General features: G+C 37.7%; 1 protein-coding gene across 17 annotated transcripts in view; it reads right to left on the bottom strand.

Moving 5' to 3' along the window:
• SORCS2 (sortilin related VPS10 domain containing receptor 2) overlaps positions 1-23,149 on the bottom strand; it is a 572,554-nt gene that overhangs the window by 110,318 nt on the left and 439,087 nt on the right. For all 17 annotated transcript variants that reach the window (XM_035325108.1, XM_035325094.1, XM_035325097.1 and 14 more), the window contains one exon: positions 3,900-4,064. In XM_035325108.1, the coding sequence (XP_035180999.1) occupies positions 3,900-4,064 (165 nt within the window). The remainder of the gene's footprint in view (positions 1-3,899; positions 4,065-23,149) is intronic.

Raw genomic sequence — 23,149 nt, 5'->3', positions numbered from 1 at the left:
CCCCCCCCCCCCAAAAAAAAAAAAAAAATCAAACCCCAACCACACCCTGGCCCTTTCTCCCAATCCAAATAAACCTTCCAGACGCATTTCAATTTTAAGTCTAGGGAATTATGAACAAACAGTTTGATTTTGTGTAGTGAGAAGCCCTTGCAATCTTACTGCAAGGGAGAACAAAGTAGGAATAATGAAACATTCAAACTGAGAGGGATTTTTAACTGTTGCATTATTTGAAAGAAATAAAAAAATAACCTGTACCAAACTTATGCACACATTCAAATTCCTTAAAACAAACAAAAAAATACCTATATGGGTTTTGGTTTTTAATAGCTGCATATGATAAAACTACCAAATGAGCTTAGATATGAGGTGAAAACAGTTATATTAGTGGACAGCTAAAATTTCTGTCTTTAGTGAATGCATCTAATAAATGTTTATTATCACCCATATAACAACTGTAGGGAATCACTTTGAAAATAAATTAAAAATGCATTTCTTAGTTTTACCATTTTTCCATCCTCACAGCTTTCCCAATGAACAATTAAAATCTACTGTATCTCTGTCAAGTTTTAAAAATCAAAAAGCATTTATAGAGACTCAGTGAATAGCTGATTGTTATTCATTATTGCTGAGGTAGCCAGAAAAAGGGAGTATAGATTTGAGACAGTAAATGGATTAGTCCAACTACATTGACTAGATTTGCATTCATTTATGGTGTCAGCCAGAGGCTAGAGCTGTATTTAAATAAAATCTAGGCTTCTGAATGAAAGAACAATGCAGATTTAGCAATATAAAATAAGGACTAAATCAAATCAGAAGTTGTGAGAAAGGCCGTGATGCTCCAGTAGACAGAGAAGCTTTGCTGATTGCTATTTATGAAGGACTTGATCCTTCATTCCTTGTATTCTCAAAAGTGCCTTTGTAAGAAATCATTTGAGTAACAGGAGGTAATGGCTTCTCCTGAGCTTTAGCTCATACAACTTCTTGATACAATGCTATTTCAGTGAAAGTAAAGTTAATTAACTCAAAAATCTGGAGTACGCAATCTCCCTAGGCCAAATTCAGATTTTGGCTTCAGATTCAGACTCTGGAAACCTTTGAGTTTAGTACAGTGACTTCTTTTCATGTCAAGCTGCCAGTCTGATTTTCAACTCCTCTTTTGCCAATATTACTTCTTCCTGATAAGCCAACTTTGTCAGATCTTAAAATTGAAGCAGATTACTTGCCCAGTTACAGTCAAAGGCACCCTTCCTTCTCTAACATCTTAGGTAAAGATGCAGGGCTTGTGCAGTAAGTTATGGTTGACTCTACCTAACCTTCCCTGCTACTACTAAAGAGTTATTATTTAGTGAGTATTTTGTAGTTTTTTGTGCAGTTGCATTTTAAGTGTGGCTAGTAATAGTATCACTTGTTTTGGATAATTATCCAAGTATAAAATGCCTGAAAACCTCCCTACTGCATAACTCATAAAAACACAAAGGAAATGCCTCACTTTGAGCTCCTATCCCCTTCTCTTTCCTGACAAATATTTTTAATCACTTCAAAACACTTGCTGTGTGGATGGTCAACTTCTTCAGTACACTATGACTCTTAAAGATTCTGCCATTTAGTTTTTTGAGCCATTTGATCTCCTAACTATAATAAAATTGGGGATTATATCTATCATCAGAAACAAAAGTCAAACTGAGAACAGCACTTTTCATAACATAGGCTTTTCATAACTTAAGGCTCCCCTGAAGCATTTTGTTCGCATAACATGTATTCCCCACATTTGTGACAGTTAATCGTGTTAGGATTTGAAATTGAAACTAGTAAGTAAAATACTCCATGTAATTTGAGACTGAGTTTGGTTTCCTACAGTTTTTTTTATTAGGCTTCCATACTTATTTGCAAATGCCTGTAAACACAAATTGTTTTGGGATAGGCTATTAAGTTACATATTACAGAAAATATCCCAAAGGATGACTTGATGTAACATAACTGAAATCAGCGCAGCATTTGGCTGCAGCATTAGCAACTTAGTCTGACTACTCTCACATTCTGTGATTCTGTGATCTCTTAAAAGGGTTCATTTTTGGACTAGTGTTTGTCTAATTTCATTTTAAAACAGAAGTAACAATTGAAGACAGGCCCAGAATCACGGTGACTTTAAAGTTGCAGTTTGGGCACTACAAAAAAGAGATGACTGACACTCTTACAGATTGTCTGCTCACTTGTTGGTGTTTAGCCTAACCCATCCAGAGAGATGACTTTATAATTTAATCAGAAAAAAAAATCTCAAAGATGGTCAAAATTTACATAATGATGAATCTTAATGTATTATACCATTAGAGTGAATTAATCTACTGTTGACAGAAATCTCTGTTTCTACAGATTCAGTGATTACCAAAATCCTCTTCTGCTGTATGACTGAACAGTTTATTTTATTTTACTTTATGTCCCATGAAAATCCTTTGAAGGAAGTGTTTCAGCTTTATTAACTTTCTACTACATTATGGATTAAAGAGCAATTGCTTACGTTAGGTTTCTAGAGAGGAGCATATTTCAGAGCGTGGTGGTTTTACTCGGGTGGGTGGCCGAGCTCCACCACAACCGCTCTCTCACTCCCCCTCCTCAGAGAGGAACAGGGGGAAAATATGATGAAAGGGGCTCAAGGGTTGAGATAAGGATGAGGAGATCGCACAGTAATTATCGTGACGGGCAAAACAGACTCAGCATAGGGAGATAGTAAGATTTATTGCCTATTACTAACAAGCTAGAGAAGTGAGAAACAAAGGAAGGAAACTAAAAGCATCTTCCCCCTCCATCTCTTCCACCTCCTCCCTCTGAGTGGTGCAGGGGAATGGGGGTTATGGTCAGTCTATAGCGCTTCTCTGCCACTCCTCGGTCACTGTTGTCCCCTGTGCTGTGGGGTCCCTCCCACGGGATGCAGTTCTTGCTGAACTGATCTGGTGTGGGCTTCCCACAGGCAGCAGCTCTTCAAGAACTGCTCCAGATATGGGTCCGTACCACGGGGTCCATCCTTCAGGAGCAAACTGCTCCAACCTGGGTCCCCCATGGGCAACAGCTCCTACCAGGTCACCTGCTGCCAGGTCACCTGCTCCTGCGTGGTCTCTCCACAGGCTACAGCTCTGGCCCGGAATCTGCTCCGGCAGGGGTCTTCCACAGGCCACAGCCTCCATCAGTGCAGCTCCACCTGCTCCACCGTGGTCTCCTCCACAGGCTGTAGCGTGGAACCCTGCTCCACCGTGGTACTCCATGGGCTGCAGGGGGACAGCCTGCTTCACCATGGGCCTCTGGTCCTCACCACAGGCTGCAGGGGATTTCTGCTCCGGCGCCTGGAGCACCTCTCTCCCTCCTTCTTCAATGACCTTGGTGCCTGCAAGGCTGTTCCTCACTCCTCTCGCAGCTGCTGTGTGGTGCAGCATTTTTTTCTCTGTCTTAAATCTGCTCTCACAGAGACGCAAAACAACATCACTTACTGTCTCAGCTCAGCAGTGGGGCCCTTCGCAAACATGGGGCAGCTTCTAGATCCTTCTCACAGAAGCCACCCCTATGCCCCCCACTTCTACCAAAACCTTGCCATGTAAACCCACTACATAGAGGTAGTACTCAACTCCTCTTCAGGAGAATAAATACTACCAATATTCATATCAACCAAAAATGTCAGGATTGAAGTTACCGTAAAGCAATGATGAATGAAACATGAGACATGAATGAAATAAATATTCAAATAGGCCTCTCAAAAGCTGAATATGGTTTCCTTTTGGACAACTGGTATTTCATAAAAACCCAGTGCTCAATGACATATCACAACAGTTTTTTATCTCCTTTACTCCATAGTGAATTCCTTTAAATTTAGTTCCTAAATTTCAAACAAATGCACTATCTTCATACTTTACCTTGCCTTCCTTTGTGTAAGCAAGCACTTTGTCTTCTTCTTTGGGGTGAAAAAGGAGAGTTTCCACAAAAAAAGTAATAGGTTGTTTCTGGAAAGTAGCTCCTTCATCCGTGCTTATGAAAAGGCTTTGGTCACGGTCATTATGAGAAGAGCTTACAAGAATGATCTAAAAGACAAAAATGACAACAAACATTCACTCAGAAGATTGTTTTCTCTAAAAAAAGAAAATGAAGCCTTATTTTTGTTCCGTAAATGTCAGAATTTGTACACACCTTATCTATCAAAATCCTATGGAAAAGAAACTCAAAGGCATCTTAAGATGTAGGGACAGCAAGATCCTATTAATCTTCCCTGACCTAATCTGTGAATCTCAAACTCTATAGTTTCTCTTGTAAATCGCACCAAACTGATCACAATTCTCATCTCTATTAAAAATGACTGCCTTAGATTTTGGTTCTCATGCAAAGTTCATGAAGCTACAAGAGAAAATCTCGAGACTAACCAAAAAAGATCGAATCCTAATAAGGACTTATCTTAACATGCCCATATAAATGCATCGCTTTATCTAGTGAGGCTACCTTTATAAATACTAAACATAAAAGTAATCTCCACTATAGTTATAAAAGAATCACCACAAGAAAGAACTACTTTAAAACATATTTCCATTGCTTCACCATTATCCACCTGCTTTCTCCTCCACGTTTTGGATATAAGGGAAATTCACTTTGGTGCAGAATTATAAGCCAATCAATTATTTGCATTTCCTTAGCATGTTAGTAAAAATTTGATCAGTTTTCTTGTGTGAAATATGTGTGAGGCTTTCAGAAACAAGGAAATTCTACTCATATAATTTAATCAGAATTGCATTCTTTTTAACTTCTTCACCTTTTGTAGTTGCTCAGTGTGTTACAGCATGGTTCTAAAAAATGCCAATGTGAAGATCCATTTTTATTGTCTCTCCAGACCAAATGGACCCCATTTGCAAGTGAAAAGGTGCCCTTATTAACTGACAGCCAACAAACAAAACATGGATTTTCAAAAGGCCAGATGGGCTCTATTTAGTTCACCCTTTAAAAACAATACAAAAGTAATAATGCTAGAATCAAAATATATTCAAAATATTCAGCAAATGTCACAGAATCCTGATCATTGCTATATAGTGACTGCAACTTGCTAACAGAGCTAAATGGCAACCAGTTATGCAAACAGGATTACCATAATATAAATATAGAGAAGTAAATACATTAGAAAGAAAAAAAAAAAAAAAAAAAGAAAAAAAAAAGCACAATTTTTATGTAGTCATCTTTTTAGGGTGAACCTGAAGTTCAAAAAATTGAAATCTCTCATGAATTGCACAGATCTGGCAAATGGCTGGGGCTTTTACTGCTATACCACTGCTTGGGGGTAAAACTGAATACTTAAGGATGTGTGCGCGCTTGTACTTGAAACATACACAGTTTCACAGATTTCTGCACAGCTTTCATATATCACATATTGAAATAGATTGCTGAACTAGAAACTTACACATGCTTCAGGATCCATGGTCCATCTCTTAAACCCCATGCTAAAACTTCATTAAGCTAAAACTACAGCGATTAGCTGTGTGACTAGGTCAGTCAGAAGAGTATGATAATAGCCCATAAACTTCCCATGATTTTCCATATTTTTAATTGTAAATTTACCCAATTGTATGAAAACATGTCATTTTTATTGTAAGGCCTTTATAAATGACATTTTCACAAGAGCCATCTCATCCCTACAGCATGTAATGGCTTCCTTTATCCTTGGTAAACTCTTCAAACAGTATCTGTTTAATTTATTAGTATAAACTGCATTTAAAGATTCTTGTAGCGTGTTCATTCAGTAGTTTTCTGCATAGGGCATGACAGCAGACTCAAGTTGAATGTAGCTGTAATGTGCTTCCCTGCACCTTTCCTTGCATCACAAAGTACAGAGAAGTATTTATGCCCAGTGTGGAGACTTGTACTCCCCTTGCTGTACTGCTAACTGCAACTCAGGCTCAAAACATCTAATTTTTCTTGGAAATAAAAGAATTCAAACTGTCAACATGCTGCCTGAACTACCTAATGCTCAATGCCATTGGTTTCTGACCAGATGACAGAAAAAAACGCACAGTTCTGTGTAAAAGGGTCAAGCAAACTCGACAAGGAAGGCTGCAATAACAGTTCCACAAATCCTGTTAAAGCTTGTTAATGTGTGGATGGTGGACAAGAGTGGTCCTGAGACTCATGCATAGATTGCAAGTACAAGTTCTTCCATGCTGCATCACTAGATGCAGTATGGGACTAATTCCATATAGAAAGTTTAATTCCTTTGTACAATGTCTGCTAGTCCAAATAATTTCCATAGATGTAATTATCTTCATTTTCTCCTGTTTATGTCTTTAATAACATATACAACTAAGACAAATCGCTATAGCATACACCCCAGAAAAGGTACAGATTGCACCTAAAGAGACTAATAACCAGAGATTACAGTGTAGAGTGACTACAGTGCAGGGACTACAGTGTTACTGTTCTGCTTTCTTTTTTTGGCCCAGTAAATCTTATGATCGCAAAAATACCCAAAGATTGGTTTCAAAATAATAAAGGAATTAATTTTATAAATCTGGGAGCGGCTGTCACACTTGATGAACGTCGAGTATAGATATGTCTGTTTCTCATCCATAACGAGGACCAAGAAAGCAACTTTCAAAGAACAGCATTCTAGAAATTGAAGTCTGAGGAAAAATGTCAGATATAATGAAATGCAAACACACTGTGAGAATTGCTAATAGTGTCCTTAAAAAAATATTATGCATCTTTCAGAGTTAAATCTGTGAGAAAAAATATAGCCTAAAGATTGTAGACATTTAAGCATACATGGCAGAGTCCCTTACTATACCCTTACCTACACACGTATCACAGTTCATTTAATGAAATATTTTTGAATTTCACTCAGTGTTCTGATTTATATTTCCATAGTTTAAACTGATAATTTTGTGCCAAGCATACAGATTTGCTCCCCACAGCTAACGCACTGGGTGCTCAGACTTGCCTGCTGGCTAGCACTACTTATGGAGGAAGATATTCCAGAGTAAATATTGTACCCACATTAAATGCTTTTCATAACGTTTTATTTACTTTGTAAGTGCAAGAAATACCCAAACCTTCCTGCTAGCAACTGATGAAGAGATGCAACTGGGACATACTATCTGGAGAGTGCTGACTAGAAGTGCTGAGGGTTTTAACTCAGAATAAACAGCTATTTGCTTGAATAATTTAGTATCCAAAAACCAGAACAGATTTTAATCACATCTAAACCTCACTTAAGCTTCTTTTAAACAACTTTTTTTTTTTTTAAACATGACATTTCTCTTTCCTGTCAAACTATTATGTTTCTTTTTTTGTAATACAATTGAGTTTAATATTATGCTGTTTATCCCTAATCTCACTTCTTAATTTCCCATCACTTAAACGGACCACTATAATAAATGTATATATATTTAGATCAAATGTAAATCTACAATTTCCAATAGTTGAGTGTAAGTAGAAGAATATTTCAAGGTGAGAACATAACCCATGGATTATCATGCAAGTGAATAAAAGACGATGCTATGAGATCAACAGGGAGGAGTGCAAAAAATATTTCTTATAAAAAAAAAAAAAAAAAAGCACACCAAGTCAATATATGAATTAAAGCATCCCAAAAATTACGGAAAGCCATGCTTTTTCTTGTTTCAGAAAAAGACAGTGAAGCAGGAAGAAATATAAAAGCCAAATAAATCCAAAAATAATGCAATTAATATTTATATTTTTATATTTATATTTAATCTCTCTTTCGGGATTTATTGGTCAACATATATGTCTGTCTGCTCCCTCTGCTGGGTGGAATCACAATCTGAGCACCAAAGGATAAAACGACACTGACAGCAGAGGCTACAGTAGCTTGGGTATCATACTTCTTCTTCCCACTATTACCATGAAGACTTGAAATAATCATAGTGATTACCAGGGAGTCTTAACTGTAGATTTGGCAGCAATTCAAAGCTATGCTGTAATTTCAAGTGGCAATAAACACAGGATATTAACATGCATCATTTGCACTGTGTCTGAAATATAACCCCCTCCCCTCAGCCTAGGTCCAATCAAAATGTAAACTCAAGATAAATTTGATCTTAATCAGCACTTTCTCTAAAACAAGGCAATCTTCTAACAAATTACAATTGTGCTGTCTTTTTCAGCTTCAGCAACTGATCTTAATTATAATTCTAGCTTTTATTTCCGTTCCTTTTCTCTAGTATTAAAAAAAAAAAAAAAAAAAAAAGGAAAAAAGTCAAAATGTCCATCGTGAAGAAATTTCTAGACTTGCAGCATCTGACTTGCTCCAGGAGAATTCTGCAGGAAGTGGTGAGAGAGATAATACACTCCATTTTTAATTATATAAGCCCGTAAATGGTCAGAAATCAGGACACCCCATATTCCTGAGCACTCTAAGCTGTACTTGGAAAAAAGAAAGGGCTGAGTAAGGTATTGAAACACATAAATTCTTCATTTAAGTGTACACAGCAGCCATACAACAGTAGTCAAGCATGCCCAGGAAGCACCTACACCTCTCCAGGCCCTCCAGTAAACACAGAGGACTTGGCGATGGGCATTCAATCCTAAGGAGTGCTGGACTCATTCCAGCAAAAACCTTAATGACAAAACTAATTTTAAACTTACGAGCCATCCCCACTAAGGTCAATTAACTTCCATTAAGAACGTGTAATGTTATGCCTAGATAAAGGCTGTTAGCTGAACGGGACTCAAGGCTGCTGGGCACAAGGCAACCCTGAAATCCTACTGATACCACCACATAAAACTGCACATCTGCATGAATGTTGAAGGTATCTCAGGGCAATATTCATATAGCTTCACAGCACTGCAATCACACCCTCAACATTTTTTTGAGATTAAGTAACTAAGTCATTTATTTTTCTCGCTCTTACAGTTTACATTATTTATGTGTTATTAGATGTGCCTGGCTGATATAGAAATTACTCTAGCTCCTGGTCACAATTGTAAATGAGATGTTGCTTCTCAGACGGCATTCATAAAACAGAATGCAGACTGCCAAGGGTTATGATTTTTATCTTGGATGATATGAAAGACCTGATAACTCAAGAGTGGCAAAGCTGCAGAGTGAAATATAGTTCCGTTACTCTCACAGTGGTAAAAACAATATCTAAAGAATCGAACCAGGGTAATTCAAGCAGAGAGTAAAATAAAATGCCTTCCAGCTAGCAGGTTAATCTTATACATATTTCCTTGAAATTGCACCCCAAAACACTCCTTGTAAATTTTATAGTTATTAGTGAATGTAATCACTAATGAATCATTGAAAAACGAGAAGAGCTAGAAATTCAGCTTCTTTGTGCAACTGAATTGCATTAACGCATATTCATATGTACATAACATTAATATACATACATCCATTAATATACATACATCCCAAAATATTACTTTTCATGGTAAACATTAACAACTTTGAGAATTCATTTTTTCTTTCTTCTGAAGAGTCTTCTCCAACTGTCACACATACGCATTTCAAAACAGCAACTAGTTTCTGTGAAAATTGCCATTAGGGAATGGAAGGTGGGAATGTTAAGGAGGGCTCCCGAGATATCTCTGCTGCACTGATCATATAATCTCAGGACATAATCAAAGGTTATTTGAAACAATATGGTGGGGCTAATGGAAAACGTAGTACAGTTTCATCTCCCCTGTGTTGTGGTCAGCTCATTAATCACTTGGAGAATCACAACTGAAGTTCTAATATTATTAACAACATGTTAGGCATGTTAGGATGTGGAGCAAATATAAAGAATTTAGGATCTTAAAACAAGCTGGTCACAAACTGGAGTAGTTGGTTACATGTGAAACATGATGAGGAGGGAATGAGCATCAGAATCAGTATCTAAACAGAAAAATATTATCATAGCAATGTGATGCTATCATATTTGATGCTAGCAACAAATGGCTTAAACTGCAACTAAGCAATATGAAATTATATAATCTGCTAGTAAGAGGAAGCAGTTATGAAAGAGTTACCTTTTCTCTAGGGCTTTTGCTATATGGGCAGCAAGCTGAAGGCAGCCTATGTATCATTCTAATGAATGCCCACAGATAAACAGCTACAAAAGTTCTGTCTGATGTTGATGACCAGCCTGAAAATCTTCCCATTGCACTTGATCTCTATAACCGAACACCTCAAAGATGCTGACTACTCTGAGTCAATCTCTGGGGAATGCTAACTGCAGCTCCATTCTTCAGTTTTCTTATTTAGAGAAGTAAAGTGTTGGGTAGGATAAGGAAGCTGAGACATTACCTCTCCCTCCGTGGGAGCAAATTTCACCCACCTGTAACCTGCTGGAATAAAACAAAAACAACAACACATAGCAAATCAATTAGAGTGGCAAACCAAATTTTCACAAGGAATGCTTTGTTCAAAAACATTTCAGAGCAGTAACTGATGCCACTGGACCAAAGATTCTACAGTAATGGGCAGCTATTAAGCAAAGTTGGCATTCCTGCAGTATACTGAGACAGAGAGGTGAATTTGTAAAAGGCTACAGCACAAGGAGAAAGAGTACTCAAAGTCTTTACAGATAGTTCTTTTTTTAATAGCAAATCTTGATATTGTTTTGATATTGTTACTTGTACATTTTTTTGTTTGTTTTGTCTCTGTATATTTCACTTTGCATTTCTGTATGGTACCGTTGGGATTAAAGTGAAAACCGAAGAGTCTTTTAGCATTCCTGTAAGGTCCAATGTTAACCTGGCTATTGCTAATTCTCAAGCAAAAGTGATCATTTAATGTACCACCCATAACTTTCTATATCTAAAAATAATAAAATCTTGTCTTAAGATGTTTTGAGAGATGATTATCATATTGATATCTTCCAATATTCATACGGTTTCATTTAAAATAACGTACTCTAGTACAGCAGGAACAAAATCAGTCTTTCAGTATGCTCTAAATCAGCAGTTTGAGTGGGAAATAGCACTGGGGGAGGCACACGGCCAGTTCTTGTCACAGCAGGAGAATGTTCTCTAACCAGGTTTTATACTGCTGATAAAATAAGGTCATTTTGTGTGACTTGGAGGAAAAAAAAAAGGGGGGGGGGGGGAATGGATAGCACAGCAGAAATGGGCAAGTTTTGTTCTCTCACCAACATCTCCACAAACATTATTTCCAGACAGAACAGACACACACTGATCTTTTTTAATTTGGGCATTCACTAACTAACCTAATTCAAGAAGTATTTTGCAGACCTCCAATAAACCTGTAAATATATTCTGCCTGAAGACATCACAGAGCATAAATATAAAACAATGCTTCCCAAACGGTTTATTGGATGCACAAAAAATGACTGCATGTATGCACTGATCTAATTTAATGAAGAGACAGGTTAAACAGTCCCCAGCCTCCAACCGTTAATTTGTTCGGATGAAAAACTGCACTAACTTTGAAGAGAAATTACATGGATAGTAATTAGCAGATAGAGAAGAAAAAAAAAAAAAAAAAAAAAAGAAGGAAAGCAGTTATGGTGGTTAAAAATATCAGTTGTATGGCAATGATCAAGACCCACCATACTGAGTAAAGGTAAAACTATTCCTTCACACTAAAAATCAGGTGTGTCCAAATTGTCCCTTCCAGTCCTAAAGTCTCAACAAATTCCTGGTGTTCTTGCAAAGGCCATGTAAATATGTTCCCTAAATCCAGCTCTGGCATCAACTTCAAGCACCTCCATTCGTTTCTCTCCTGATGCTATAGAGCAGATCTCATGGAGGTCAGCGTATTCACTGACTGTATTGGAATTCATAAAAAATATGAAAGAATATGCATCGTTTTCCAAAACTGGATATATGTATGTCGGTATATACAATTTCTACCCATGCAAAGGTTCATGCAACCAGATGGGATACACCCAAACTTGTTGAAGCAGCTGGCTGAATTCACTGAGAGCTCTGAAAGGTTCTAGTGATTGGGAGAGGTTCCTGAAGACTGGAAAAAGAGAAACACTGTGCCCATCCTAGCGTCATCTACAAAGTCTCACACCATATTTTGAACTTGTCTAAAGGGATAGATGGCACTACAAAGTGAGTTATTAAAGTCCTTACCCTTAAAGAAGCATCTGCTTCCTTCAAAGAACTGAAGGTGCTCTCCTTAATGGAGGTCTGATCGTAGTTAAAAATTGAGCAGCTCTTCTCTTCAAAACTACAGGGAAAATAGGAAACCTTGGAGAAAGAGCTGTATCGAGCAAGTCTTTTGTACATAAGCCACGACCAATTGTGTGGTTTTGGAGGGGAAGAAGAAAGGGAGGCAGAGCAGTAGAAGCAAGCGCTGCAAAAACAGTAATTATTTTTCACTTGAATTTGGCTATATCTCCATTATGTGGACTACAAAGCTTAATTATAAAATCTCTTGCTATTGAAATATTTCCCCTTATCTTTGATATCCAGTCCAAATGGACTGGAAAAAAGCCCTTGAAAAGCAGAAAGGAAATGTCTTTTAAAGTAATTTTTGGTCCCATTAGGGTGAATCTCATTAATAGAAAAAGGACTTCGCTGAAGAATGGAGCTTTTATATTCAGAAACATACAGTACTGCTGTGCCTGATTCTAGCAGCACTGTAGATAATAAACCTCTCTCCATCAGGGTTTAGATTTTTGTAAAATACCCATTTTATATTGAGGTAGGGTTTTAGAAAAAGCACAAATCTGGCACTCACTGTGATGGTTTTCTCCAGGTGTACTTAGGGTAGGTGTTGATTGGAGCTTTTAAAAGATTATTTTATTTTATTGAAAAGCATCATTTTGTCATAACTGATGGCTTTTGCTGAAAACTTACAACAACAAATTTACCAGCATGATTCAGAAGGCCAAGGGAGCAATAGGGGCAGAGGATATTTTCTCTGGGTCTGTTCCACCTTACACATGTAAATAGAAAATATTTGTTGGGACAGAGACACTGACTTTGTGCATCAGTTGTTAGAGCACTCGTGTCACTGCAGAAACATGACTCCTGGTACCTTCCCAGTCAAATGTCGTGATTCATAAAGCCTAGGCAATTCTATACATATTCTCATATGTTTTAGAGAGAAGGGGTCACACATCAGCAGAACCAAGACAGAAATACAAGAAATGTTCTTTTGCTCACGTGGTAGATTTGTAAACTTTGGAGCCAAGGTATATAGTTTCTATGTTTGTTCCCAAGCACATTATTTTGCTCTTATTATAACATTTTAATGAGAAGTTCAGAGGTAGGAAAGTAAACAAAATGAATGCACAAGTATAAAGCATTTCTACTAATCCTCCTTCTCTCACTTTTAGTAACATTTAATCCCCATGAAAAGTTTGTAATTTATCCTGGGCTGCTTCATTTTTATTTATTTATTTACAGGGAGGGGTGGAAGCATAATCTTATTTTACTGCAATTTCGAAACTGGAGATTTTGGATCCTGACAGTGAGTTTACAGACACAGAAGGCAGGTAGGAAGATTTCAGGAGCTTCCTGTCTTGGCAAGAATATCACTAAAAAGATTCAGATATAAATTATAGCTGCTACTGAAAAAACAAATTGAAGTGATACCACTATTTATTTATTTATTTGTCTAAATAAGAAAGCTACACAGAGCTCTAAAAATCTCAGGCTGAGGTTAATCTTGGGGTACCAATTCTGTTCTCAGAGTCAGCGTGAACTTCACAAACTGTCCATAATGCAGACCCTGGCATTGACACCATCTAAAGCAGAATCCAAAAGTCTTTGGCCTTACCACCAGGCTGGCACTTAGAAAGATTTTGTTTTAGTATTTGAGGCTATAACATGAATTTCATATGAAGCTTTACATATATCACAGTTAATCTAACTTTTACATCAATACTAACAGGATGGGAATAAAATTTTGTATGTGTGTATAGTTGGTATTAAAAGGGAAGTGGAAGAATCCCAGAAAGAGTGAAATTCAAGAACGGGAGAACAAAACACTGAAGAAGACGCATTGAAATTTCAACAAAGAAAGGATAAAAAAATCTCTACCATTCTCCTCAAAATCTCCATATTGTTCATATTTTGATTTCATTAGCAGCAAGTGCCCAAAACCAGATGAGTCATTTTACTGTTTTGGGCATACTGGAAGTATATATGGGGCTACTGGAAGCAACCCCACCAAGAACAAAAAGAATTAAAGGAGTAAATAAAAAGGCAAACCCCACTCCCATGCTTTTAATGAAACAAACATTAATCACAAAAAAATAGTTCATATTAGTACTAGGCTTTGTTCTGACTTGTGAAAAATTTAGCTATTTTAATGTAACTTCGAAATTTCAGTTTAAAGAACCATTTTCAATGACTGAATAATAAATGTCACCCACTTCCTGTACATTAACACTGCACTATACTGATGTTTTCAGTGGTCTTGGTATCTTAGAGTTAACTTTCATGAGAGAACACCTCACTGCTCCAGAACTGATTTCTAATCTCAGCTGTGCAGATGTGCATGCTTTTGATTAAATCTGCAGGTCAGCTGGCATGTACAAACACAGCAAACAAAACACAGACCTGGGTGCCTTTGGATCTGAACAGGCAGTCTTAAATAACCTGGGTTAAACAGAAAAGATGAAAACAATTAATCTCAGTTGGTAATTAGCTCTCGTTCTGGCAGATGCAGTTCCAATGTTTGATAAACACTGATGGATACTGCCCAGGTGTTGCATAAGAATATAGTTCTTTGACTTGAAAGTTGCTTGTTTTTACAATCTCTTTCTTTCTTTCCTTTCAAATGAATGTGCTCTTATTTCTGGGTTAGAAGTTCAGCTCTCTTTTTTTCCCCCCTCTCCTTTGCCTGTGCTCCTCAGATCCCCTGTTGTGCTAACGGAGAGGCTGTGTGGATAAATCCTAGAATGTTCAAAGAATAGCGAATAACAGAAACACTAGGAAGGGACTTCCAGAAGTCATCTAGCTCAACCTCCTCCTCCAGGAAAGGCCAGGTAGAGTAGATATTTCAAGACTATATTCCCTTGAGTCCTGAGTATCACTAAGGATGGAGATCCCACAATCGGGACAGCCTGTTTCAATGTTTGTCCTCATCATAAAAATGTTTTTCCCTGTAAGCTGCTGGAGTTTCCCATGATCCAGTTTGTGTTGCTGCCTCTCCTTCCAGTCCATGTCTCCAGAAAAGTCTCCAGCTTCGGATACACCTGGTTTTAGACATCAGTAAGATCTCCCCTGAGTCTTCTTCAGGCTGAGCAATTCCAGCATGTCCTCCTCTGAGCTCCTGCTATGTCAATGCCTCTCTTGTCCTGGGGAGCCTAAAACAGGATGAACTGTTCCAGATGCAGTCTCAAAAACTGCCAAGCAGAGGGGAAGGATTACTTCCCTGGACCTGCTCGCTACATTCTTTCCAAAATACGTAGTTGGTTTTCTTTGCTGAAAAGGCACACTGCTCTGCCCTTGGCAGTTCAATGAGGACCCACCAGATCTTTTCAGCAAAGCTGCTTTCTAGCCAGTCAGTCCCCTGTTTGATACAATTGCTGGAGTTCTTACATCCCACAGACAGGATTCCCCATCCCCCCCCAGTGTTTTTTTTGTTTTGTTTTGTTTTTCTCCACAGTGGGTGACTCTGAAAGTGCCATCCTGAAAAAAATGTGAGTAGATGGAGCCACTTAACAATTGCTATTTATCTTGTTGGAGAAAGCTAGATTCCCAGGTAAAGTGAGGTCAATTGCCCCCTAGGGCCAAGCCTCAACGTATGATGAGGTAGGATCTCTGTCAAAATTCCTAAATTAGAAAGGATGACTTTCCACCCTTGATCTTCCAGTGTCAGTTACAATAATTAGGAATGTGTGCTGGGTCTGGCTGGGATGGAGTTAACTTTCCCTGCAGCAGCCCATACAGTGCTGCGCTCTGCACTTGTAGCTACAACAGCGCTGATATCACACCGGTGTTTTGTCTACTGCTGAGCAGTGCTGGCACAGCACCAAGACTCCCTCCAAGCCCCTAAAGCCAGGAGCGGGAAGGGGACATCACCAGGGCAGCTGACCTAAACCAACCAAAGGGATATTCTGTACCGTATGGTATCACACTCAGCAATAAGCGGAGGGAAAGGAGAAGGAGAGGGGGGGCTCTCCTTATGAAGACGTCTGTCCTCCCAAGCAACTGATACATGTATTGAGGCCCTGCTTCCCAGGACGTTGCCAAACATTGTTCATTGGTGGGAATTAGAGATTATTTTTTTTTCCTTCTCTGTGCTTCTGCATGGCCTTTAAATGTTATTTTTTTTCTTCCTTTTTGCTTTAATTAAATTATCCCTATCTCAACCTGTGAACCTTCTTTTTCTTTCCAGCATACTTTCTTCTCCTCCCCATTCTTTTGAGGAGGGGGAGTGAGAGGGCAGTTGTGGTGGTTTAGCTGCCCAGCAGGGTAAAACCACCACAGAACGTTTATTTGCTCAACTATATTCTAGAATGCATTCAAATAATATTTTCTGGTCTTTAGATTTGTTTCAAACTTTGCTTTTTGTTCTTGTGTTTTCTTAAGCTTATAAGTCTTTCCAATATACTGTTTGGGACACCTTGTCCTTCATCTCCTATGTTTTAATCCATTGCTGCCCTGGACCACAGTCCACCACTGATTAAAAGCACCAGAAGATTTATGGTCTTTTATATAAATTGCATTTGAAGTAATGTTCCTAAAAAGTTGTAGGCACCATCAAACTCTGTGCAATATAACACATCTTACTGGGTAGAGGCTGGATGGTGTGAGTTAGCCAGAAAGGATGAGCCATAAAACAAGGAGCATTAGAAGTTATGAAGAGCTTCTTTCACATAATTAAAAGTTAATTAAAAACTCTTAGTATAATCTATATCCAGGAAAAATGGCCTTTTATCATTTATACAAGCTAGTTTCCTGAAAGAAGCACTCATCTGAGACTGCAGCCCATTCCAGAGAAGTAAACAAACTAACAAAAAAAAATCACACAATAATCAACAGCCTGTCCCAGGTGGCATACTAATTTACTAACAGTTCTTGATAATTTATTGCAAGTTAAACAGTTCAGTGACAGGCCGGAAAAAGAAAAAAAAAAAAAAAAAAAAAAAAAAAAAAAGAGAGAAGGTTATTTACTCTCTTCCTTGACAGTGTCTCATGTTCAAATCTACCCCACTTCATCAGCTTGCTCCTAGGCATTTCTTTGAGAGAATTAGTAAGCAGGCAAGAAAAAAGTAGAGGAATAGGCTATAACTCATTTACTGTTACAGAAAACAAAAAGGCCTATGAGACATAAAAGACACCAAAGATGCTACATTAACCAAAAAAGCTCAGTCCCAAGAGAAAAAAGAAGTCTCAGTCTTGCTCAAGAAAAAGGATTGCCCAGGTGGATGGCTAGTCTTCCCAAATTGCCTCCAAACAGACCTTTCTGGTCTGTGAAATAATTTCTTTTGATTACTAAACAATACTGCATGTTTATACAGAACCAAAGGATCCTAAATCAAAATGTTTCAGAAAGTAATAACTAACATTTCTGTCAGTTGCAGCTGCATAAATCAAGGTGGTGTTTGGGGATGCAGAAATAACACCAGTTAAAATTCATAAACAAAGCAGCAATGGGATCCCACCATCTAAAACATGGTCAGCATGCCTATAGTCCTAGCTAAGTTTTCAAAAAGCTTCAGCACATCTATGCTCCTCTGTCAGCTTGATTACAAGTTGCCCAGGGCAAGATTGTCTCTCTCTTTCACATCTGGACAGTGCCAAGCACAATCAAACCTTGGCCTGTAGGTGCAACCATGATAAAAGTAAATAAATACAGCTGCAAAAACCAGACCGGTCACACTGAGTGCTGAGAGCTGCTGAGCATTTTTAGAACTCAATTCTTTTTTTTTGTTGTTTGTTTTTAACCCCTAGATGAGAACTTAGTGATTTTTAGGGAGACATCAAATATTTATGGCAAATTAATTCAAATGAACTACACACTGTTGTCATTTCCACCACCGTAAACAGAAAGCAACGCCATTAATTTAATTCGTTGTACTACTGCTCGTATACTAGAGGTGTGATTTGCAAAATGCTAAGCATCAGAAATTCCCAATTGCATCATCATCTTTCATGCTTTCCACAAATTTCAGAGATGTTAAATCTATGCCTACAGAGCAGCCTGAGTCTGCTAAGCTTCATATTCTGAGCATCTTTTTCAAGGTTTATCACTGGGAAGAGTTTTCAGTATTCTGGAGCTATGAATGTGACTTTGTAAACAATCACGGACATGTTTTGTAGGGAGCAGTGGGTATTAATGAAAGGCTTGATGTGATTCAGGCTGTTAAAATCTCTGCAACCAGCAAGGAAGAGAGTAAAACGGAACAACACAGGTTCATGCCTGAACAACCTGTCGTGGCACCATGATAACTGACTGTAATCACTGCAAGCCAGTGAGAAGCTGAACTGTTCATCACCTGGAATACAAGCTGTGACTAAGAAATGTCATATTGCCAACAGCTAGTTTAAACAGGACGAAACAAGAAGGGTTTTTTTGTTTTGTTTTTTTTTGAATGGGGCATATCAGCTCTGGGGAATGGCAAATCCCTGCAAACTCCTAAAACCAACAGACTCAATCTGTCAAGACTTAAGTCCCACTCATCTAGTTGTCATCACACTCTCTCTCCATGATATCAAGGGCTCAGGTTCCTCTGCTGAACTGGGCACAGGTCAACAGCACAGGTCATTTCCAAAAATCTAACTAGTAAGGGCACCTGTAATACTATGCTAAGATTTTTCTAAAATACAATAATTGCTGACTGTTTTTTTCTTCTTCACATTCTTATTTACACTTAATATTTTTAGTTTGTCTCTGTTTGGAGGAGAGTAATTTGTGAATTTACACTTAGGCCACAAATTTTCTTATGGAGTATGGTATCCAAGGCCACATAGGTCAATATAGTGCAGATTTGGTTTCTAACTAGAATTAATTCCACAGTCATATAATTCCTTAATCTCACTAGAAGGGGAAAAAAAAAAAAGTATGCCTTATGTTGAGGTATTTCTTGGGAAGACAGAAAACAATCAGCTAAATTTTGTAGCCTACCAACATGTCCATATAATGACCTATGACCCAGAGATAATTTGTTTTTACATGTCTGCAAGGCATTGGAAACATTCATGGGATACAGATCACATTACAACATGCATTTCAAGTTTGTATTATCATTAGTATCCAAGGTTTTCCATACTCGGGCTGGGAATTTATGTCTTTTTTTCCTTCAACCCCCAGTCCATCTTTTGATTTCTCTCCATTTTTCATTTCTAAATGAAACTACAAGTTGACCACCTGTCACTGAAGGGAAAGGAGCATGAGCAGTGCAGGTTACAGCCAATTTAAACAAGAAACGCTCATATAAGTGTCTTCATCAAAAGCTGCACTTACAGTGATTTATACGCTGACCTGTATCTCTATCTGGGCCCCACGGGACAGCATTTGGTGTTCTGTAGTTTCCATTATGTAGCACAATAGCAATCGGTGACCATGTGATACTCTAAATTATCACATAATGAAGAATGGCTTGGTTTTGTCAGTATTTTGTCTATGCTTGCCTTGAGAACTGGGGAATGCACTGTAATGTTTGTATCTATTCTCCAAATCCAGCTACTGTATTTTTAGACATAATAATCAGCTGTGACCTTTATTAATCCATACTGAGATTGTTAAATGTAAGGAAGTTTTCAATGGGTTTAATTCACGGGAGAGTATTTTATTTTTTTTCACCAGAGTGATGGTAGCAAAACAATTTTCTGTGAATACTGTAACATAACGCAAGCTGACAAGGAACAGTAACTGTTTCCCAAAGCACATTGCACTACACAAATGTAGATCGCGACTGCAAAAAGCACACAGCATTTTTTTTTTTTTTTTTCAACTGGAGATTTGTAATAAAATTACTTGCTTATAAAGCCTTCGTCCTCAACACAGAATACTAAAGCTATGCCAACTGTGCTGTATTTTGAGATTGGTGTGCATATACCTCTTCGTGTATAACCTCTTCGGTTACCCTCTGGAAAAAGAATGGCAAAATGCCTGCCCTGGTCACAGACTGGTATATTGTTTAAATCATAACTATGGAGGATACTCATATGATTGCCTAGAAAATGACTCTTGGATATCAACAAGGACCTGACTGTGTTGCACAGGCAGTCAAAACAGGCATTCGGGAGTCAGGATTTCATGCTGTATTTGAGGTTTTCTCAGCAACTTGCTATAAGACTAGAAGACTAAGTGTTTATTTTACCTCTCTGTGCTTTTGGATGCACATCAGCTTAATGGAGATAATACCTATGTGCTCTGTAGGACAAAGGTGATGGCATTAAAATACGACTTAAACTGTTCTCTGTTCAAAGTACTTCAGAATACCCCGGCTTACACTTCTGCACAAAAGCACACAAGTTTCACCATGATAATTTATTTTTTCATGTTGGCATTTTAACAATTTAATGTAAAATTATCATTGTAATATGCATAATGTAGGTCAAAAAAGTAGCCACTGAACAAGAAAACCATCACTACGATGAAGAAAAATAAATGTCTTTTGTACTGTCATTATGAAGTCTCAAGAGAAGTTTTTCCATAAAGTGTCACCTCCACTCATCCAACCTCATAGTTCACTCTAGAAATGACATAGCCAACCATAAATTTGCTGAAACTCAAACAGAGATGAATGTCTATTCTGCATAATAAAATCCCTTGACATAAAATCTACTTCAGTCACATCTACCAATGTAAAGATTGTGGCTAGATCTATGAAGTCAAGATCTATTGTGACCTTCCAAAAAACAGAGTTAAGATATTGGAGGTAGGTGTCTATACAGTCTTTCTCCATTTTAACTTATGAGATGTTTTACTGAAATAGGTAAACCTTTCTTTTGTAAGAGGAGGCTGTGCAATCATGTTCCATGGCCACCTGCTAAAGTAAAACAATTTGTGATAAGTGTCTTAGTTTTCAGAGGTGTTCAGGCTGCAGAACTATATTATCCTCTAAAGAACACCAATATTTGCAAGATTATCCTTAGCTTCATTTCTGTGGCTCTCATGTTATCAAGAGGTGGTGAATTCAATGTAACAAGTTAACACTTGTACTAGTAGTTCATTGTTTTTACCCATTTCTCATCTGAAGTTAGCTAGTTGTCTGTTTTTAGATCTGAGGAAAAAGCAGAATCACAATTATGTTATGAATTTTGGATGGACTGCACTTAAATTACTCAGTAAAAAGGAATCATAAGTCATTTCATGTCAAATCATGCTCCATACAAGTCAGTATAAATAATACTTTGCCTCAGAAGAAAATACATCATTTCATTAGCACTGTGAGTTAGCAGTGTTTCTGGATGCTAAGTTCTGAAACAGCTAATTTGAATAAATGGATCATTATATCCTGATCACAAAGAAAACCTTAAAAATACTTTTCAACAAGGCACTTGTGCACAGCTTCTATCAGCAGTTTTACTGAAAGATGACCCACTCATCAATATACATATTTCTGCACTCTGAAGAATACAAGATCAAGAGTGCCCCTTGTAGAAGGCACGGAGTTTGTGGACAATTCTTAAACCTTCCTTCAGACCAAATCCCAAGTTTTGTATTGTGCAGACACAAGCTTTATCCATTAGGCTAGTGGGTAATACAATAACACAGAACTTCAATATCTACAGATTTCAATAGCAAATAAACAAATACATGATTTTGTACACTCCGCTGAATTATCAGAATATTTTCTTTATCTACCTCAATCCCTGATTTTCAACCTGGTGTATAATCATTGTTTTCTACGGATTCCTTCAAAATATACATCTACTTTTCCCACAGTTCAGTCAAGTGACATGGCTTGATAGATCTCTGGAATCCCAGCTGATCCCATCACTAAATTTCACAGAGCAGAGTGTGTTTCTAGCACATGCAGGAAGCCAAGTGAAACCTATCTACTGTATAGTACTGAAACATGCATTAAAATCACAATAACCTCAGACTAATCTACCTACTAAATAATTAACCAACTAGGCTAATTAACAGCTTCTGAAATTGTTAAGTAGGCTGAACACAGAGGCTAAGCCAGAGCAGATCCTATGGAAGCAAATGGTCACATGAGCCTGAATCCGGGATACTTCTCTCATAAAGCACCCGGGATGCAACCACAGTGGGCTATTCTAACAGCCAGTGCACTTTTCCTGAGGTCTGGACTGAAACTCAATTCTGAATTGAGCAATTGGAAAGCATTAAGTGTGTACCACAGCCTTCCCACCTTGAAATGGTCATCTTATAAAAAGATAAATGGCTAAAATGAGGGAAAATCAAATATGATTCTTACTTCAAAGCAGTATTAATGTGTTCTTACTCAGGGGGGGAATATATACCACGGCAACAAAATATGGCAGAGAAATACGGCACTGCAAATCATTCTAAGATGTAAGTTATTTAGCTTTTACCTACATAGAAAATACATTTACTATAGTAATTCTGAGAACCTTCAAAGAACAGTATTTTGTTGTTTGAGAAATATTATATCCCTGAGTGTTTTTTTTTTTTACAATACATCTAGACAAAAATCCCAGAAAACCTTACCACTCCTGCTGCCTTCCAAGTAACCACTAGGAATATCATAATTATCCACATCACAAAGCCGGCTTCTCCCAAGTCATAAACAACTGTACTTACAGAATGATTGGAAAGTCAAAATTTATCTTCAGACTGGACTACCAAAATGATTTTCTTAATCATCTCAAGACAAATATAAAATAATAATAATAAAAAACATTGCCAGTAGTAGAAAATATTTTTTTTCACAATTACTACTCTATACATAAATCATTTCACTGTACAAAAGCTAACTCCCATCAAGCCAAAAGCTGTGAGTACTAATTCACTACAGAGCAAGAAAGCAACATTAACAAACATCCACTCCCTCCTTTTTGCCCTCCCTTTTTCCCCAAAATGTCAGTAAGTGAAGCTCTAAACCTGCCAAGGACTGAGCAAAGACAGGCTCCCCATGTAGAGTGGATAAATGGATGGATGAATCATCCTTCCTTTTCTAAGCACAAGGATCTCTCAAAACTCATTTCTTCACAAGGAAATGGGACAATGACTTTCAAAGAAAATCTTTATTTTCCTTTTATTTTCCCAGTAACAAATACAGGTACAAGCAGAATCTCAGTCTTACCTGAGAACAACTAC

The sequence above is a fragment of the Oxyura jamaicensis genome, chromosome 4, assembly GCF_011077185.1.
Source record: "Oxyura jamaicensis isolate SHBP4307 breed ruddy duck chromosome 4, BPBGC_Ojam_1.0, whole genome shotgun sequence".
NCBI classification, from domain to species: Eukaryota; Metazoa; Chordata; class Aves; order Anseriformes; family Anatidae; genus Oxyura; species Oxyura jamaicensis.
This window is presented reverse-complemented; position numbering and strand designations above follow the sequence as displayed.